At 44.1% G+C, this 20024-nt stretch overlaps 1 protein-coding gene across 2 annotated transcripts in view; it reads left to right on the top strand.

Annotated features, from left to right (window-relative positions):
• The window catches only part of MTMR10 (myotubularin related protein 10), a 44667-nt gene extending 25475 nt beyond the window's left edge, over positions 1 to 19192 (top strand). For both annotated transcript variants that reach the window (XM_022554643.3, XM_022554644.3), the window contains 10 exons: positions 1473 to 1656; positions 3584 to 3671; positions 3753 to 3841; positions 6212 to 6342; positions 7465 to 7534; positions 8136 to 8206; positions 11915 to 12084; positions 13205 to 13375; positions 14610 to 14792; positions 15879 to 19192. In XM_022554643.3, coding sequence (XP_022410351.1) covers positions 1473 to 1656; positions 3584 to 3671; positions 3753 to 3841; positions 6212 to 6342; positions 7465 to 7534; positions 8136 to 8206; positions 11915 to 12084; positions 13205 to 13375; positions 14610 to 14792; positions 15879 to 16475 — 1754 coding nt within the window. In that variant the 3' untranslated portion in view covers positions 16476 to 19192. The remainder of the gene's footprint in view (positions 1 to 1472; positions 1657 to 3583; positions 3672 to 3752; positions 3842 to 6211; positions 6343 to 7464; positions 7535 to 8135; positions 8207 to 11914; positions 12085 to 13204; positions 13376 to 14609; positions 14793 to 15878) is intronic.
• The last annotated feature ends 832 nt before the right edge of the window (positions 19193 to 20024 follow it).

Genomic DNA, 20024 nt, shown 5'->3' with positions numbered 1-20024 from the left:
CATTTGGATTGGCTGGTTCCTCAGGACTCTGCTCAGAGCTGCTCGGGTCGGAGACCTTCCCGTCCCAGCCTGCAGCCCCAGCCACAGTGGGCTTCCCTCTCCACCCGCATCGCTCTCGTCCACCCGGCGCACTGTCACCAGCGCCTCAAAGTAGGGGTGAAATCTTAGCTCGCTTGTCAGTTTTCAGGCCTTAGCACGTGGTAGGTTCTCAGAAAATACCTGTTTTGCACCAGGTTTAGTAAATAGTCCACGGGAACAGGCGTGGCATGTTGAGGGGACAAAGAAGGGTTTTCACGGCTGCAGGGGGATGGGAGTTCGGCAATAACGGGCGGTAACTTTAGTTACAGGGCAGGTCTGCGAGCGCTCTTTAAGAGAAGCTGTTTAGGTTTGCTGGATTCAGTTGGAAATGAGTATTATTGCACAGTTGGGGGCAAGGGTAGCGTCCTGAAAGCCTGATTTCAGGAAGTGTGTCCTGTGGCAGCTGCAGGCTGGTCTGAGTGCAGCAGAACATCAGTCGGGCTGTCAGCTGAGAGACTGGCCGTGGTTGCAGCCTGCACAGGGAGACCCTGGGCCAGGAGAGGGATGGCGTCTATCACCCAGATCAGGCTGCCTGTGGGGACACCTTTCTCTGTGGTCACTCTGAGGCCCTCCTGAGGCTGTGCGCATGCTCCCAGCAGGTGGCCGTGCCTCTCAAGTGGAGAAGGCTCCTTGCTAAGGAAGGTCAAGTCTAGGCCCTCTGCTGAGTCTCCAGTGGGCTGGCACTCTGGTGGAGGCTAAGGAATCTATGTCACCTTATCAAAGAAAAATCATGTAGAGATAGGAGACCAAGAATGTCATAGCGAGTCATACATAGAGAAGGGTTAAGAAGTAAACACTGGAAAGATGAAAGATTCGGACAGCTTGAGAATGGAGTTGATTGTTGGATGCGTTTATTTTTCCAGGCAAAATGTGGGGAGAAAACTAGCAGTGACTTGGATTTACGCCATAGCTTGGGGTAGGGAGTTGAGGGACGCTTGTGAATGGTGTCCGTAAACCGGTAGGGATAGAAGACAATTGGAAGTTAAGGAGGAAACGTGAGCAGCAGGCATCAGTCACCCTTTCAGAAGGTGGCCAGTAAAAGGGAGGGGAACTGTGTAGCGTAGTAGCGAGAGTGGTCCAGTGTGGTCACGTGAAAGACCTTTCAAAGCCAAGTTTGCCCGTTTGTGAGTGAAGGCGTTGAAGGCAGAGCCAGCAGAAGGACAGGGTATCGAAGGTGCTGCAGGGTGGGGACGAGCTGGACGACGACGGGACACAGTGGGCTGTTCTGCGGGGGGGGCCACCCCTTCCCCAGGACGGCCGGAATGGGTAGGGGGGCTTTGGAGATACCAGAGACAAACAGGGAAGAGGTGCCACATTGCAGTGTGTTTGTGACAGGAGGCACAGAGAGGAGAGGGAATTTGAAGCAGAATTAATACTATTGCTTTCTCTTACAGCCAGCAAAGCTAATGGAATACCCTCAGGAGGTGGAGGCAGCGGTGGCATTGGAGTTGGGGGTGGCAGCAGCCAAAAAACTCCTCTGTTTGAAACTTACTCTGACTGGGACAGAGAAGTCAAGAGGACAGGTGCCTCCGGGTGGAGAGTTTGTTCCATTAACGAGGGCTACATGATATCCACCTGGTAAGTCCAGCTTTGACAGTGTTGTTCATGGCTGGGAGTGACTTCTTAGGAGTAATCGTCAAACTCTGCTGTCATTGATAACTTTCAAGTTATGGCTAATGGAATATTTATTTTTAATAATGTTTTAATGAATATTTTGTTTTAAAGATAAGGACTTTTTTTAAAAAACATAATTGCAATGTCAATATCCATTGAAAGAAATTGATAATCATTCCAGTAGTATTGTCAATCATCCAGTCAGTATTTATTTGCCTTCGTATCTTGTACGTGTCTTTTACGGTTGGTTTGTTCAGATCAGGGTCACATTGAACTTGCATGATCTGTCTCAGGCCTTTTAATCTATGATAGTCTCCTTCCATCCCTTTTTTTTACTTGCCTTTTTTTTTGTTGTTGACAAAACTAGGTCAAATGTTCTGTGGACTTTTTCCCTTTCTAGATATTTCTGGGTTTATCACTGTGGTGTCCTTTAATGTGTTCCTCTGTCTACTGTATCTGAAACGTTAGCTAGCTCTAGGGGCTTAAATAATTACAGCTGACCTTTGAACAACACGGATTTGAACAGCGTGGGTCCACTTCCACACAGATATTTTTTTTAACGGTAAATACTACAGTACTGCAGGATCCCCGTTGGTTGAATCTGCAGGTGCGGAACCATGGGTGTGGAAGAAGCACATACCAACTATAAGTTATATGCAGATTTTTGGCTGCGCAGAGGGTCTGCACACCTAACCCCGGCATTGTTCAGGGGTCAGTTGTAATTAGATTCAGTTCCAGGTTTGAGGCAAGAACGCTTCCTCAGGTGGGCTGGGCACCCCCTGTGGCATCATGGGGGCTCCAGGCATCATTGTGACGCTGACTGACCTGTGGGCCCCACAGCAGTCAGCCTGCTCCACCCAGTGCTAAGTTCCCCTTTTATAGAATGGGTTTAGCTGCCCAAAATGGTTATTCATTAGCAGTGAGGATCATTGCCCAGATCCATTATTTATTGAGGATTGCTATTGGTCATATTCCAGTTCTATCGAACTCTTCTCTCAGCAGCTCTTTAGTACCTGAGATACAGTTTGTATGAGGAAGGCAGTGTCAATGTTTACTTTTTCCCCTTTACTTAACCAGTTTTCAGAAGGAGCTGTTTCCTAGAATCCTCCAAAAGTGACCAGAAAATTGTTTTTTAATTTTTTACTTGTTTAATATTATTTAGTATTCAGATTGGGGGGATGTTTTGTTTTAATGTCATTCAAGTCCTCCTTAGTTTTTTCAGATAAGCAGTGTTGTGAACAAAGTACGAGGACCTTCTGGGAGTGCAGTGCTGAGGAAGGGGCTTAGGAGCACACGGCTTGAGTCTTCCTCTGCCTCCCCTTGAATTTGAACTTTGTGGCCAGCGTGCATTATGTGTTGAGAAGCCTGTGACAGGGCCTGCCTCTGTCCCCTACCTGGCCATGTGAGCAGAGGAAGGAAAAGAGATGTCTTCAGGTGCAGTGAGCTTGCCTGGTAGTCCCGGAGTCCACCTGCCTTTGGGAGATGGGAAACAGAGAAGGAGGAGATGAGAAGGGGGTGGGAGCTTCTTGGGAGATTTGTGGGCTTGGTTTGGTTTGGTCTGGTGTGCCTGGTATCTCCTACCCATAGCCTGTCGAGAGAACGATGATGGACATGTTTTTCAGAAATTGCATATGTTTGATTAATAGTCATTCTGGAAAATATTTCAGATGCTTCCTTTGGATTGTTCCCCTGCTATGAGTATAACGACTGTGTTAGTTGAGCACATCGCACGTGTTTTAGACTGAGATGTCTAGGCTCATCAGTGGCACCCACGGTGCCCACTGCACGGCCACTGAGCAGGGTGCACGTTAATTAAATGTGGGGTCTGCAGAGCACGCTTATCCTGCCTGAAGCAAGGCTCTTACATTACGATTCGTGTTTTCCTCTCCAGCCTTCCAGAGTACTTTGTAGTGCCAAGTTCTTTAGCAGACCAAGATCTAAAGATCTTCTCCCATTCTTTTGTTGGAAGAAGGATGCCAGTAAGTGATATCTGTTGGATTTCATTAATACTATTGTCCATTTTTCCACCCAGTTAAGTAAAGGCTCTACTTCTCTCCTAGTTCTGGTGCTGGAGCCACTCGAATGGCAGTGCTCTTGTGCGCACGGCCCTCATAAAAGACGTGCTGCAGCAGAGGAAGATCGACCAGAGGTGAGCGGGAGACAGTCCTTGGTACTTGGGCATCTTTCGTTGTCATAGAGAAGTACAGTAACCTCCTGACTAGCTAAAGATAGCTGGGAAGCACCGTGTGTTCCATACAAGAATTACTGTGGAGAAAATTGAATATATTTAAAATTAACATTTAAGTTATATTAAATGTAATTTAATACTTTGGCTTATAAGACACTTGAAGATCTTACATTGCTGACACTTTTCTGTAATGTTGCTTCTAATGAACTTTCAAAGTGCAGTGATTTCCAGTTGAGACACTTGAGGACAAATCAGATTTTTCTTGTAGTTCAGTGTGTCCTAGGTCTGCCAAGTCACGATAACTAAAAGTGGTGTAATTGGCTACCGTGAGCAAGTTTGTTGTCATCTGCCGAAGTCCCCAGTGACCTCCGTGTTGGTGAAGCAGGAGGCCTTTCTCAGGCATCCTCACACAGTGGGCACCGCTGTTGGCCAGGCTCTCCCCGGGCCCCGGCTTCTGCCCCCCTCCACCTCCTGAAGCTCCTCGTCCCCGCTGCACTCCATGCCCCTGCCAGCCCGTCCTCCTGTCTCCGGGCACGACTTAGAGCTTGTCTCAGGCCACCTCCCCTTCCCATAACATATTCCCTTCTGAAAGAAGTTCATCTGCATCAGTGGCTTTAGTGACTGTCAGATTTATATCTCCAACCTAAGTTGACACTTTCCACGTGGAGGTCTCAAAGTCCCTTTAAATTCATGTTCAAAACCAAACTCAAGTATATGGGCACCACGTACCCCCTGCCCCCACCCCAACCCCAGCCTGCTCTCAGGAACCGAGGAGTCATCCTGATGCCTGTCTTTCACTTCCCTTCACGTCCAGTCCATCGTCAGATTCTGTCCTTCACTTTTCAGAAACCTTACCCCTCTCCTTCCACCCCAGCTCCACCTCTGCCAGTGTGTTGGAGGGGCCTCATCCTTCCTCCCGTGTCTCATCCAGGAGCATGCCCTGTCCCTTCTGGGCTCCGGCCACCCTGGGGTTTTGCTGGTCTTTAGTATCTCCTGACTTTTGGCTGTGCTGCCCCCTCCTCCTGGGCCACCTTCTTCATGCTAGTCAATGAGCACTCCGCACACACACAACCACACACACCCTGCCACACACACACACACACACACCCATCCATCGCTTGGTACTCGCTCGTTTTCTGCACCTGCATTCAGACATCACTTCCTTAAGATAAGCCTTCCCCTGTCTCCCAAATTAGATCTGGCCTCAAGTTACACACTCGCTATATCACTATAATTTTCTTCTTAACACTTATTTTGGTTTCTCATTGTACGTGTGTGTTACAGTTGATTACTGCCTGTCCTTACGAGACCGTGAGGTGACAGAACTGTGTCTGTTTTGCACACCATTCTTCAGCTATATTCAGCACCCAGGAAATACCTGCAATTGAATATTTATTCAATACTTGTCCAATAAATGAGGAACAAAGGAGAAGATCTTAGAAAACAGGCTCAGAGAGCCTCAGAAATTGTGTATCACAGTCTGTTATTGGGACAGCCAGGTCGTCCGTTTTTTCCACAGTGCCATAACTGACAGCCACATTTGCTGAAGCAAATAACTATCAAGTGACCCTCAAATGACCCTTCAGTTTTCTGGAGAGGGTGACTGCAGTCCCACAGGTCCGTATTCTCTCGTGGATTTAAATTTCGCTTTAATCACGTTAGTGATTAATGTCCATTCTGTCCTACCTTGTCCTGCCTTGTGGACATGTCGCTGATTAAGTGCTCCGTCAGGAGTGTTGCTGTGAAAGAAAAGCAAGGCTGCAACACTGTTAACTAGAAAACCTTAGAACCAGTGGCAGTTTTAATTATTTAACTTAAGCGAAGAATTACTTTAATTCCCTTTGTTTTTTCAGCTATTCTATTCTTTGTAACTAGGACAGATTCTCTTTGTTGTCCAACCTCATCTCCACCCTTTTTCCCTCAGACACGTCATCATCGCCCCACTGGCCCTCGCTAGGTTTCTCCAACAGCCAGGCTTCTGTTCTACCACAGGACCTTTGCACTAGCAGCTCCTCTGCCTGGAACACTGTTCCCCATCTTTGCACAGCTCCTGGCCATTTGGGCTTCAGCTCCGGTATCATCGTCATGGAGGAGCGTTTTCTCACCACGTGACCCGAGCTAACCTGCATCCACTCTGTTCCATCACCCTCAGTGTTCACCACGTCCTGTCATCTCTCCTCTATCCCCCTCCCCCCCCACCAAGAGCACAGACTGCATGTCTCTCTCTCTGTCCCCAGCCCTCAGAGCAGTGCCTGGGCTCACAGCAAGCACTCAAAAAATATGTTTTGAATACATGAATGAGTAGTGACTCAAGGATTTTGTCTTTATTAGGATTTGTAATGCCATAACTAAAAGTCATCCACAGAGGAGTGATGTCTACAAATCAGATTTGGATAAAACCTTGCCCAATATCCAAGAAATACAGGCGGCTTTTGTAAAACTTAAGCAACTGTGTGTTAATGGTAACTTCATTTCTATTTTATATATATGTAAATAATGAATGGGTGATTATATGAGGCATTGTATGAGGCATGTCAGGAAAAGTGACATTACTTAAAAATTTAGAAATAGGTATACATTTAAGTAGAGGCTCGTTGAAATATTTGTACAAATTATTATTGTATGAGAATGTCAGAAGCTCTTAGAAAATGAAGTTTAAGCTGCTTTTAGTTTTGTAGGAAAAGTATACCAATTAAGTCACTTTCAGATCATGAAAGGTCTGGTAGGATGCTTCTGAAAAAGTGTCTGCCCAGTAGAACAGCCTACTGCCTCACAGACAAACTTACGAAGACCTTAATGTATTCAGTTATATTTTGAGATACGTGACTTGACATGAATTTCAAACAGAGTCATGTTATAATCTGTGCAGCCTCAGAGTTCCCATATGTCTGTTAGAGCAGAGGCTTATGGGGTGCTTTCGATGTACCCTGGAGGGATGACTCACTTGAAAGCACCTTTGGTGTGAAGTGTGCACAGAGAGAGCCCCTTGTCACCGGGCGGCAGGACTGGCGCCGGCTTGGAAGGAGAGCTGGGAGGGGGTGTGCTTAAGAAACACAGTGACTGTGTCTTTCAGCCGTCCCGTGAGCAGCATGTGGCTGGAGCGTGAGGCGAGGGGCACCTCAAAACAGGCCAGGACAGGCCCCACCAGGAAGCTGCCCCGTCTCCTGCAGGGGTCAGCCACCAAGGACATGAGAACCGGGCGCTGGCAGCAGGGAGGGAGGGAGGGGCAGGCCTACGGTGAAGAAGCTGAGGAGGGGGCCGGGGTCACCTAAGCGCTTGCTTAGGGGGCGGAGGCCGGCAGACTCTGCAGGCTTTCCCTGGGAGAGCCACAGGGAAGGAGATGGAGGTCTGGGGAACGCTTTGTTTTGTTTCTTATAGAATTGTGACGTGCCTTCTTAAACGTTTTTATGACTAAATGCAAAGGCGTAACACTTCTTAAAGCCAGCTTTTAAATGTTAAAAACGGATGTATCACCTAGCTCTCGATTTGATCATGAAAAATAAGCTTAAGAAGCCTGAAAGTGTTATATGCCTGTATATATGTGCGTGTGTATAATTATATACGTATAATTATATTAATTACAGAACCATTTGAAGAAACTGAAGAGAAATGGCTGTCTTCACTGGAAAATACACGGTGGTTAGAATATGTAAGGTTTGTACAACTGCTTTCCTTTTCTCTTAACTTATTTTGAAATAATTATCGAGTCACAGGAGGTGCAAAAGTATTACAGAGCCATGCACTCCTCACCAGCCCCCCGGTGGCAACGGCTCACATAAGTAGACTATGGTTATCAAACCGGGAAACCGACAGTAGTACAAACTACAGTTCTTATCCAGTCTCCCCAGTTTATACGTGCTCTCATGTGTGTTTCTGTGCAGTTTTACCGTGTGTAGATTCACGTGACCACCAGCACAGGCAGGATGCAGAGCTGCTCCGTCACCAAGGCTCCCACCCCCAGCTCCAGCATTTCCATCCCCATCCCCTGGGAACCACTGATCTCTTCCCCGTCTCTATAGTTTGGTGATGTCAAGAATGTCATGTAAATTAACAAAGGTTAATGCATTTCCCTGATATAAAAATCAAACTGTACTCTGTTGATGAATCGTATAAATACTGAAGAAATTCCAGAAGGTTATAGAGAATATAAACATGTATCATGAAAGATCAGATTTGCTTGACTTCACGTACTTTAAAAAATATATTCGTAGTGGAAATTTGGTTTTTAACAGTATTTTTCCGTTTCTCTTTCCAGGGCATTCCTGAAACATTCAGCAGAACTTGTGTATATGCTGGAAAGCAAGCGTCTGTCTGTAGCCTTACAAGGTAATTCATTACTGACAACACTGGTCCCCCGGCCAGCCATCTTGACTGGAGATCCACACCCAAGTAATTACATGCATCTTAGCCATCTCCTACTTACTGCATGCCACCAGATAGATACACTACAGATCCCGCACATTATTAAACAGTGGCACAAAGACCTCAGACAGAAGAACAGAAAGGAGTCAGACTTTTTGCCCTGTGTTAAATCTGCCTTCCTGTATTATGGCAAGGGTGGGTCACATCCCTCATTGGATTCAGACAGAGTATTAATCTCGGCAGAGCATCCTTTCTCTCTAATCTTGCTATCTTTCTGATTCATACAAGTTTTAGTTGAAATGCCTCTGGCTCATGCTAGATTGTGACTTTAAAGAAACAGTTTGGTATCAAGAAATGGACTGAACTGAGTAGCCAGCAGTGTGACTTTTGTCTAGTGTTTGGTAGGAGTAGATGGCAATAAAAAAAAAAAAATCAGTTAAGCAAAGAATAATTGTATATTAAATAACTTTACAGCTAATAGCATTTTTAAGCTTACGGATAAAGTTTAATAAACCACAAGCTACCTGATTTTATAATATATTCATGCATAGTTCATGAATATGCTGTGCTACTGAAGCTTACAGAAGTATTTTTACCAACTGTCAAATTCAACTGACTTTAACAAAGTAAAGTGACAAGCCTTAGGGGGAAAAGAAGAAGAGTAAGTCACTGTTTGCAGTAATCCTTAGCTCATGCCGGCAGCGCGTATGTAATTCAGACGCATGGAGAGCCAGCCACTGAGAACCCGCACCCCTCGCAGCCAGTGATGCTCTCATCCTGCTCCAAGACGCTGCTCAGCACACTTCTTCATGCACTTGCTGCCGTGTAAAGTACCGCAGAAGAGGCACTGCGCCTGCACTTTACTAACACTTTATTTTAGAACGTGTTTTCTAAACAGTTTATTGAGGCATAGTGTACATACTATAAAATGCACCTGTTCTGAATGTGCAATTCAATAATTTTTAGTAAACGGAGTCCAGTTTTAGAAATTTTCCATCACCCAGAAAAGATTCCTTGTGTCCCAACCCCAGGCAACCACTAATCTGCTGTCTCTCTAGATTTGCTTTTTCTGGAAGCTTCATATAAATGGAATCATGTAGTATGTGGTCTTTTGCCTCTGGCTTCTTTCATTTCACATACATGTTTTTGAAGTTCGTTCACGTGGCATGTCTCAGCAGTTTGCTCCTTTTTATTTCTGAGTAGTGTACCATTGTTGTAAATACCACATTTTATTTATCCATTTACTTGTTGGTAGACATTTGGATTGCTTCCACTTTCTGGCTGTTATGAATTATGCTGCTTTTAACATTCACATAAAAGTCTTTGTGGGGACATCTGTTTTTCTTTATTTTGGGTAGATACCTAGAAGTAGAACTGTTGAGTTATATGGTACGTTTATGTTCAGCTTTGTAAGAAACTGCCAAAGTGTGTTCTAAAGTGACTGTACCCAATACCCCTTCCCCTCGGCAGCGTGTGAGGGTTTGTTTCTGCACTTCATCGTCTACTGTTAGGAGTGTCGTCATTCTAGTAAGTATGAAGTGGGAGTTCATTGCAATTTTTATGTGCATTTCCCTAATGCATATCATGTGCTGATTGGCCGTTCGTGTATTGACTTTGGTGAAATACCAAATCTTTTGTCTATTCTTCAGTTAGGTTGTTCTATCATTGAGTTCAAAGAATTCTTTACAATTCTAGATACAGGTTCTTTGTATCTTTATAAGATTTGCAAATATTTTCTCCTAGTCTGTGGTTTGTCTTTTCACTTTCTTGATGACTTTTGAAGCACAAATTTTGAAATTTTGATGAAGTCCAATTTATCCATTTTTTCTTTTATGAATCACGTCTTTGGTGTTACATGTAAGAACTCTGCCTAATTCAAGGTTATGAAGACTTTCTCCCATGTTTTATTCTGTAAACATTTTATAGTTTTAGCTCTTACATTTAGGCCTATGATTCACTTTGAATGAATTCTTGTGTATGATGTGAGGTAAAAGTCTATATTCATTTTTTTGCATGTGTGTTTATTGCATTGTCCCAGCAGCATCTACTGAAAAGACTGTTCTTTCTCTATTGACGTGCCTTGGCAAAGGTCTGCTGACCGGCTCTTTATTTTTGGACTCTCAGTTTTATTCCATTAATCTGTATGTCTGTCCGTACACCAGTACCACATCATCTTGAGTGCTGTAGCTTTAGAGTATGTTTTGAAATTAGGATATGTAAGTCCTCCAACTTTGTTTCCAAATTGTTTTGCTAATTCTAGGTCCTTTGCATTTCTGTATAACTTCTAGGATCAGCAAAAAATCCTATTGGGATTTTGATAGGAATATGTTGAACCTGTAGATTGGGGAGAATGCCATCTTAACAGTATTCAGTCTGCCAATCCATGAAATGAATATCTCTCCATTTATTTGGGTTTTCTCTCATGTCAGCAATGTTTTATAAGTTTTTAGTGTACAACTCTGGCACTTATTTTGTTAAATCTCCCTGTAAGTATTTTCCTTTTGATGCTATTGTGAATACAGTTGTTTTCTTAATTTCATTTTCAAGTTTTTTGTGTACTCCTTGTGATTGTGTATAGAATTCCTGCAACCTTAACTAAGCTCATTCATTAGTTCTAGTAGTCGTTTGTGGATTCTTCAGGGTTTTTTCTTACGTACATACACGTGTTGTCTGCAGACACAGTTACTGCTTTTTCCTCTCCAGTCTGGATGCCTTTGATTTCTTTTTCCTGCCTAACTTCCCTGTGTAAGCTTCCAGGACAATGTGCAGTAGAAGTGACAAGAGCAAACATCCTTGTCTTGTTGCCCATCTTAGGAGGAAAGCATCCAGGCTTTCACTAATAAGAATGATGTTAGTTGTAGGTTTTTGTAGATTCCTCTTATCGGGCTGATATTCCCTTCTATTTCTAGTTTGCTAAGAGTTTTTATCCAGAATGAATGCTGGATTTTTCATCACACAGATGCTTTTTATTCATCTAATGAGATGATTGTGTTATTTTTGTCCTTTATTTTTTTATTATGGTGTGTTAGATGTTAAACCAACGTTGCATTCTTAGGATAAATTCTTGCATTCCTGAGATAATTTGGCTTGCTTATACTTTGTTGATGACTTTTACATCTAATCATAAGGGATATTATTTGATAGTTTTCTTCTGATTTCTTTGACTGGCTTTGATATCAGAGAATTACTGGCCTCATTAAAAAGGACATCAGCTACAAAAGACGCAAGGGAAATATTTGTCACCATTTTGGATGGTGGTGGACAATTCCATTTCTCTCATTCACCTCTGAGTCACCATATGAAGCTGTCAGTAGAAAGACTACATGATATTTAATATCCTTGGCACAGAAATAGAATGGGCTCTGGAAAGATTTCTACCACAAATCATGTAAATGTAAAAAGTGTGAGAGATATGCTTCTAATTATCTAGAAAACATTCAAATATACAAAGCCACCTCCTCATTAAACATTACTTTAGTTGATCTAAATCTTGATCTAAATCTAAAAGTTTTTAATGTTTTAGAGTGGCTGGGCCTGAATAAAATTTCCTAACATGGGTGATTTTGAAGGCCGCCCAGGCACAGAGCGCTGAAGTATATACTTTGCCTCTCCTTCCTTTCTCTCTTAGCATTTTTCTACGTACTAATCACTTTCTTTCCATCTTATTGACAGAGGAGGAGGGAAGAGACTTGAGCTGTATTGTAGCTTCTCTTGTTCAAGTGATGCTGGATCCCTATTTTAGGACAATCACTGGATTTCAGAGTCTGATACAGAAAGAGTGGGTCATGGCAGGATATCCATTCCTGGACAGATGCAACCACTTAAAGAGATCAGAGAAAGAGGTAACAAAACCTTCATGCCTATTATCAGTCCTTCAGTGTGCACAGGATAAAACATTTCGTTATATGAAGAGATGCTCCATCCGTAAAGAGATGAGGAGACTTTTAAAATATTGCCTTCAGTACATCTTAGCTTCTTGGGCCAAGACTGACTCATGGATTAGAGTCCAAGTTGAGGTACTTATGAAGATTCTCATAACTATATAGATAAAACTCTTTAAAAGTTGCCTGTTGAATTTCTCTAAGTTGAAAACTGCTTGAAGAAATGCTGCATTAACTCTTCTGCAAGCAGACAACGAGCATGTTAGATATTTTGAAAAATCAGCTTTGGAATATCATAGTTTCTTAAAATGGGGCATGTACGTTAAGAATGGCAAGTTGAGGGGGCATCTTTGTAAGAGCTGCGGGGTTGGTGGCTGCATGGGGTCCTAGTGGAGCTGTGACAGGCCCTGCAGGTGTCTTGTGGTCAGGGTGGCTCCCGAGAACACACTTTGACTCGTGCTGTCTCACGTAAAACAGTCTCTGTCATCTGAGGAAACCTCAACAGTGAATGCTTCACTTCTGAAACGCTAGGACTCGGGGAAGCACTGGGCAGGAGGCAGTAGCTGTCACAGTGGCTGTTGTAAGCTGCTGTACTTGGGGGTGCACCACGCGACCCCGAGGCCACGCCAGCTGTTTTCTGAAACTCCGAGAAGGTTTCCGGACGCTGAGTCTGCAGGGTCCACCAAAGAGTTGTTTCTTGGTCTTGGGGTTTTGTGGTTTTTTGTTTTGTTTTAAACGTTCTAAAGAATTGTTTCCAGGATCAGCTGGAACACGTGAAACAAGTATTTCACTGTCCCCCATTCACATGGCCACACCCTGCCCGTCTGTTGACTTTGCCACTTCAGCTTGGTGGACTTGGCAGGCAGAGGAGGGCTGTGATGCGTCTCAGACCAGCCTAGTTCTTAGGTTAGACATGGCCGTCTAATGTGCTCACGTACCCTTCGATCAGCTTCGGAGCCAAGTGCTCAGGCCTCGCTGTTTTCTTATTAATCTCTTCCTTCATGTCAGCAAGAGGTTTGAAAATAGATGTGAACACTGAAGGGCAGCATTGAGTAATCCCGTTTCAACGTGTGTCCTCCAGGCTCCCGTGTTCCTGCTGTTCCTGGACGCCACGTGGCAGCTGCAGGAGCAGTGCCCAGCGGCTTTCGAGTTCTCCGAGACCTACCTGGCGGTGCTGCACGACAGCACCCGTGTGGCCCTGTTCGGCACCTTCCTCTTCAACTCCCCGCACCAGCGCGTGCAGCAGAGCTCGGTGAGTGGCGCCCGCCGTGGCCAGGGCGAACTGCTTTATTGAGATAGCATTGAAGTACAATCAGCTGTGTGTTTAAACTGTCGTAGCTACCATTTTATGCGGTCATTTCTGAAGGAATTATTTATAGATGGTTAAAAATCCAGGAACTTGAACTTGTTTCATTTTTATCAGTGAGCATTTTATGTATTTCTCTCTGATGTTTATTGTTCATAATAAGCCAACTGAAAGACGTAAATCATTTTAACTGCTGTAAATGTCATGCTTTTGTATTTATATTTTCACATTTGGGCTGTCGTAATGGGTAATGGATAAGATCCTGTTTGAGGACATTTGTTTCCTAGGTCAGCAGAATAAAAGTTGTACAAAGCAAATTATTTTTCTTCAAGAGTCCTGTGGAGAAGAATTTGAGAGAGGAAATGTAGGCGTGACATGAGACTGCGGTTCTCTCAGGGCGCTGCTTACTGGATGTGCTTAGACCCTCATGCTGCGTGGCAGTCACCTTTACGTTAGGACCATTGGTTTCTAGTCCCAATTCCTTGACTGAGAGGAAGAGTAAGGAGGGTCTCAAGCCAAACTTGAAACTATCTATAGCTTCTGGTTGCCCCTGGTGGAACCTTCCGGAACCACAAGTTCTGTCTCACCCACATTTGGAGCAATGAGTATAGCCAACAAATGCTGCAGTGACCACTGAGGGAGACAGAAAGGACAGCTCTCGTGGGCCTTCAGGAAGACTTTGGTGGAAGGGGGGCTGCCCTCACAGTGAGCTGTGGGATCCTCAGGCCCGGGTCTGGGAAGGTGCTGAGCCTGGATTCCTCATCCATGAAACTGCTCCATCAAATCAGTAGTAGAGCAGACATTCTGTGAGCTGAAGCATCATGCAGAGCATCCTGAAGAAATGCGTTGTTCAGGATTGGGGGTGTGGATGTATAAGGAGATGGATTTATTCAGGCCATGGCACCAGGGAGAACTCCATTCACGAGTCATACTCACCAACACACTCATTGCCCAGGGGCCCAGCTCCCCTCTCAGTGCAGGGGTCCACGCGCTCCTCCGCGTGAGGCGCCAGGAATGTCTGCTCTCGGGAAGCGGAGAATGCTGCTCCAGTGGGATTGGAGTCGCTTTCGTTCAGACAAGTTCATTTGTATGATGATGAATGACCGTCAGAAATGAATTTACTATGAGAAAATCTTAGTTTGGCATCTTTTCACAAATGTTCAAATATTTTATTTTGCAGGAATTTGCTATAAGCAAAAATATCCAATTGGGTGATGAAAAGGGTTTAAAATTCCCTTCAGTCTGGGACTGGTCTCTTCAGTTTACAGCTAAGGACCGCACCCTTTTCCACAACCCCTTTTACGTTGGGAAGAGCACGCCTTGTATACAGAACGGTTCTGTGAAGTCTTTTAAACGGACAAAGGTAAGTTACAGAAATGCACTAACAGTAAAAAACCTGGTATTTGCTCACACATAACCAAAAACATCTTTTTCAGAACAGAGTATTAAAAGTCCAGTCACTTCCCATGACAGCATTGCCAGTGTAGGTTTGGAGGGGTCATTCAGTCTCTCACTCAGATGACCCCACCCCGACTTTTCGTCTTGCTGTCTGAGGCCCACACAGCCCTGGTCGTCATCTCAAGAGTCAGCAGATGCAGCCCTGTACCCAGGGCCCTGCTCCTGAAGCCCGTCCACTCAGCCTGTTCTAGAATCAGCAGGTCTAGCTTTTTTCTGACCAGAAATCTTAGAAATTCACACTTCAGCAAATTATAGGCAGACCTTGTTTTACTGCACTTGCTTTATTGCACTTTGCAGATACTGCATTTTTTACAAATTGAAGGTTTGTGCAAACCCGGCGTTGAGTTCCGTCCGTCGGAAATACATCTTTCCAGCAGTATTTGCTCACTTTGTGTCTCTGTGCCACATTTTGGTAATTCTCAAAATATTTCAAGTTTTTTCATTATTATTATATTAGTGATGGTGATCTTTGATCAGTGATCTTTGACATTACTATTGAAAAAAGATAACTCACTGAGGGCTCAGATGATGGTTCACATTTTTTAGCAATAAAGTGCTTAAATTAAGGTATGTACATAGGTTTTTTTAGACATAATGCTATTGCACACTTAATAGATTACAGTATATTGGAAACGTAACTTACATATGCACTGGGAAACCAGAAACTTCGTGTGACTTGCTTTATTGCGATACTCGCTTTACTCCGGTGTCTAGAACCGAACCCACTGTATCTCTGAGGTCTGCCTATAATGAATAGGATATATCTCCCCCCACCCCCGTGCAGGCTACAGCCTAGGCAGAATCAAGGCCTAAAAGTGTTAAACTCCAGTGGAGGAGGATTGGAATAAGTATTACCAGGGAAGGAACAAAACATTCTTTAAGGTTGTAATTCTACCAGTTTTTCCTAATACCGAGTTTATATTTACCATTACACTTCTTTCTAAAAAGGGAAGCTCCAGGAAAATAATGCTAAAATCTCTCTTCTGTACAGAAAAGCTACAGCTCCACACTAAGAGGAATGCCAGGTTCCTTAAAGAATGGAATCATCAGTGACCAAGAGTTACTTCCCAGGAGAAATTCATTAATATTAAAAGTAAAGCCAGACCCCCCTGAGCAGAGCGACAGCCAGGACAGGGGTGCGGAGCAGTACTTCAGAGAGTGGTTCTCCAGGCCGGCCGACCTGCACGGGGTGATTCTGCCGCTTCTGTCCGGAATGCACATCAAACTGTGGAAACTCTGCTACTTCCGCTGGGTCCCTGAGGCCCAGATCCAGCGCGGGGGCTTCATCACGGCCTTCCACAAGGTCTCCCTGCTGGCGGACGAGGTGGACATGCTGAGCAGGGCGCTGCGGCAGCCCCAGGGCAGCCCCCCGGAAGCCCCCTGCCCTGAGCTGGTCCAGAGCAGGGTGTACTTCCGCGCTGGCGGCCCACACGACGCCCCGGGGACACCGGACTTCCTCTCCTCCTCGTTCCCCTTTTCCCCAGTGGGCAATCTGTGCAGACGGAGCATTTCAGGGACACCGCTAGGCAAGTTTTTAAGTGGGGCCAAAATATGGTTATCTACTGAGACACTAGCAAATGAAGACTGAGGCGGAGTGGCTTTCTGAACATCCTGAGGGAGTGAGAGACCTTCTCCTCTGAAGTAAAACTGCCGGCCGAGGTGTTTGAAGCTCTAATCGTTCCGTTCTATACGTAAAAATAACAGTTGAAATTTGCACTAATACTTTAAAACATGTTGAATTATGCTTCCTTCACAATATTTTTAAAAGATAGGCATAACTTTGTTATTTATGTCCTCTTTCTGTCATTCTAGGTCTGGCTCATTTTTAGATCATTGGCAGGCAGACATTCCTATGATCTTATTACTGTGGTCAAACTAATCAGGTTTTGTCTGCAACATTTATTTTGTCTACATCCATTTTTCCAACCACCTCCTAAAGGTTCCCTGATCCTCAGTTGGATCAGCAGCCCAGAGAAGCAGACATCAGGAGAGTTAAGAAATTAGTGTTTAGTATATTTTCAAGAAGCATCCAGTAAACCCCCAGTGGGCGTTAGTAGGTATTTGTGTATTTATCTGGTCACTTTCTATTATCTCTAGTTGAGCTCACCAGAGAGTTGTGTGTTCTCACACTGTAATTTATTTTGGATCACTTTGGGACCGTAGATCACTGTGTTTTAAAATCATGAGCTTCCTTAGGACTAACTTTAAAATGATATGCACTGTTGACTTTAAAAGCATTTACTATAGATAATTAAATTTAGAAGTGCCTTTGACATTAATATTAAGATATGAAGAACACAGAGTAAAACAATTTGTTTTTTAAATTAGGGTGTCAAAGTCCCACTGCACATTGGAAAGAGGCTGGTCACACTCGGCATTGTACTGACAGCCAGGAGTCCCCGGAGGCACACATCCCTCTGAAAGTCACCGAACACAGTGGGTCTGAGGCAGGGTCCAGGTCGGGGCGGCAGCATCACTGAGACCCACCCTCAAAGTAGAGGCCCCGTCATAGTCCAGTGGGGAGCACTCCCGGGGGCACTTTCCCTTGGAAATCAGTGGTGAGGTCTTGAGTCGGGTCACCTGAGTGCATAGTGCTTAGGAAGGGAGGACAGGAGACTAACAACGGACTTCTCTCAAAAATACTGCCACTGTAACAAATGGTGAGAGCACCCCACCCAACCCATGACAGGTGTTCAGAGGCACAGACAGAGGTGTACTCTCGTCTCAAATTCCCATTTTCAGGTTGTGTCACAAGAGCCAAGCCAAAGCTGTGGGCCAGAGCTGGAGCTTACTGTGGCCATGCTGGTCACGGCCTCCCCAACACCCCTGACTTCTGTGTAAAAGATGGATGTCTTCAACGTGGCTGTTATTTAGAGTTTCTGAAACTGCCATCTTAAGCTTTTTAAAAAACGTTTATAGTAAAGTATCTAGTTAGCTTATGTCCTTTTTTAAAACAAGTTTTTTCAAAACAGTGTGTTTTACCTTTATATGTAACAAATAGATGTTTCTATTTGAATTATTTCCTTTTTAAAAATGGTTGGATAATGTCTCTGAACTTACAGGGACAGAAGTTCCTATGCAGTCTTAGGAAATTCATTGTGTGGATAAACCCAGTGTTTTGCCAACTTGTCTAGAAAGTAAGGGCTTTCTTAGTTTATATAAATAGCACTGTTGCCATTAAACGTTTTAAAGTCCTTGACTGGAAACCAGCTCCGGTCCCCTGAAAACCCCACAGCATATCCTGCCACTGGAAGTGTAATAATTCTTCTTCCTTTTTCATTAGGCTGCTTTTTTATTATTACAAATTGTTCTAAATTTGTTAGTCGTTTTGGGTTGAGCATTTACTTCTTTATAGCTTTCTTCCCTCTCACATTTATTTTAACCCTTTTAGTAATTTTTTTTGGTTAACTTGCAAGTTTAAAAATGATTAGGTACTATTAATACCGTTTTAAAATAGAAAATGTGCATATTTTTGTACGATAATCAAATGTAGTAAAATATAGTTTTTTGTTTTATTTTTGCTGAACAGTTGTTATATAATGATTATTGTGCTACAGTTTTATCGTGCATAATATGAAAAACAACTATTACAGCCTTGAGTCCTGGCCCCTGCAGAGCTGCCTGGCACCACTCCTGGCACGGAGGACGTGTGGGGACAGAGTCCAAATGTGGTTCTGGACGCGGACACGGAGCCTGTGCTGACAGAGGGCCACACAGGCGTCAGGCAGCTCCGGACTCGCTAGGATCGGACTTAAAGGTGTACCATGTCTTACTGTTTTGTGATGGAAACCAGTTTTAAAACCAAAAATTTCTAACTTTATTTAAGAAAGTATATTAATCTGTGCTAACAGAGGGTGAAAAGTATTCAAGGCGTCCTTCAACAAAATCTGCTTGCTGTAGCAGTAACCTCAAGCAGTTAAAACTTGATTTTGAGAGAAAATGAAAAGCTTTGTGCCTAAAATTGACTATGACTTGGGTTAAAGTAGGATGTGCATGAAGGTGAGAGACCCTGCTTTTCAGCAGTGGTGAATGTGAAGGAAGTGTTGACTGCTAATAAAATTTCCACAGGAATCGTTGCCTTCGTTGTCAATACGAGTCCCCTGCAAGAACACAGAGCATCAAGAAGCGAGGGTGTTTTCTTCAGCCATGCTTGTGTGTCGTCCACCCGACGCTCTGCCTGCTGTAAAGCAAGGCAGAGATGGGTAACATTTCTAACCTCAGTGCACAGCTGGCTGTTGTCACGGCCATGTGGGTGTCCTTCCATTTAACAAATTAAAAAGCTGGGGAGCACCATTTCCTTAAGAAGGTCTTGGAACTACTCTCTGGGAGCGGAGCGGGAGCCTGGCCCGCCACGCCTGGGCCTACTGTTCTGATAAACCCCTTCCTGCGTCCACCTTCCCCAGCCCAAGGCTCTTCCAACAGTGACGGGCAGCCCTGTACCTGCACACCTTGGAGATACTGCAGGTCAGTTCCAGAGCCCCACAATAAAGCAAGTATCTCGATAAGGCAAGTCACGTGAATTTGCTGGCTTTCCAGTGCATATAAAAGTTATATTTCCACTATACTGTAGTCTTTTAAATGTGCAGTAGCATTATGTCTAAAAAAAGTGTTCTTACCTTGAAGTATTTTAAAAAACTGTCCTGCTAAAATATACTAACCACCATCTGAGCCTTCAGCAAGTCATACCATAACAAATATAATGATGATGAAGAAGTTTAAAATATTGTGAGAATTACCCAAATGTGACCCTAGACCTGGAGTGAGCAAATACTGCTGGAAAAATGGTGCTGATAGACTCGCTCGACACAGGGCTGCCCCAGACCTTCGATTTATACAACGCGGTATCTGCAAAGCACAATAAAATGAGATCTGTACGTATACAGGAAGTTGCCTCTAGTCATTAGGGACATTCCCAAGGAGGACGATGAAAAGGGACAACTGCCTTTGATGACAGCTGTCCCTCCCTTTGGTGACACAGGCCCAACGAGAGCAAGCACTGACAGAAATAATAAGGAAGTTAATGAGAATTTGTTTCTTAATTCCTAAAGAAATCAGAGTTTCATCTGTTTATGCCCTTCTTGGATAATCATAGAACAAGAATTTTAGCAGCCAAATGTGTAAGGGCAGTATAGAAAAA

The sequence above is a fragment of the Delphinapterus leucas genome, chromosome 2, assembly GCF_059928025.1.
Source record: "Delphinapterus leucas isolate spDelLeu-1000000601 "Yukka" chromosome 2, BTC_Dleu_Yukka2, whole genome shotgun sequence".
Taxonomy (NCBI): domain Eukaryota; kingdom Metazoa; phylum Chordata; class Mammalia; order Artiodactyla; family Monodontidae; genus Delphinapterus; species Delphinapterus leucas.
The sequence above is the reverse complement of the archived record's forward strand: the minus strand, read 5'-3'. Positions and strand labels throughout refer to the sequence as shown.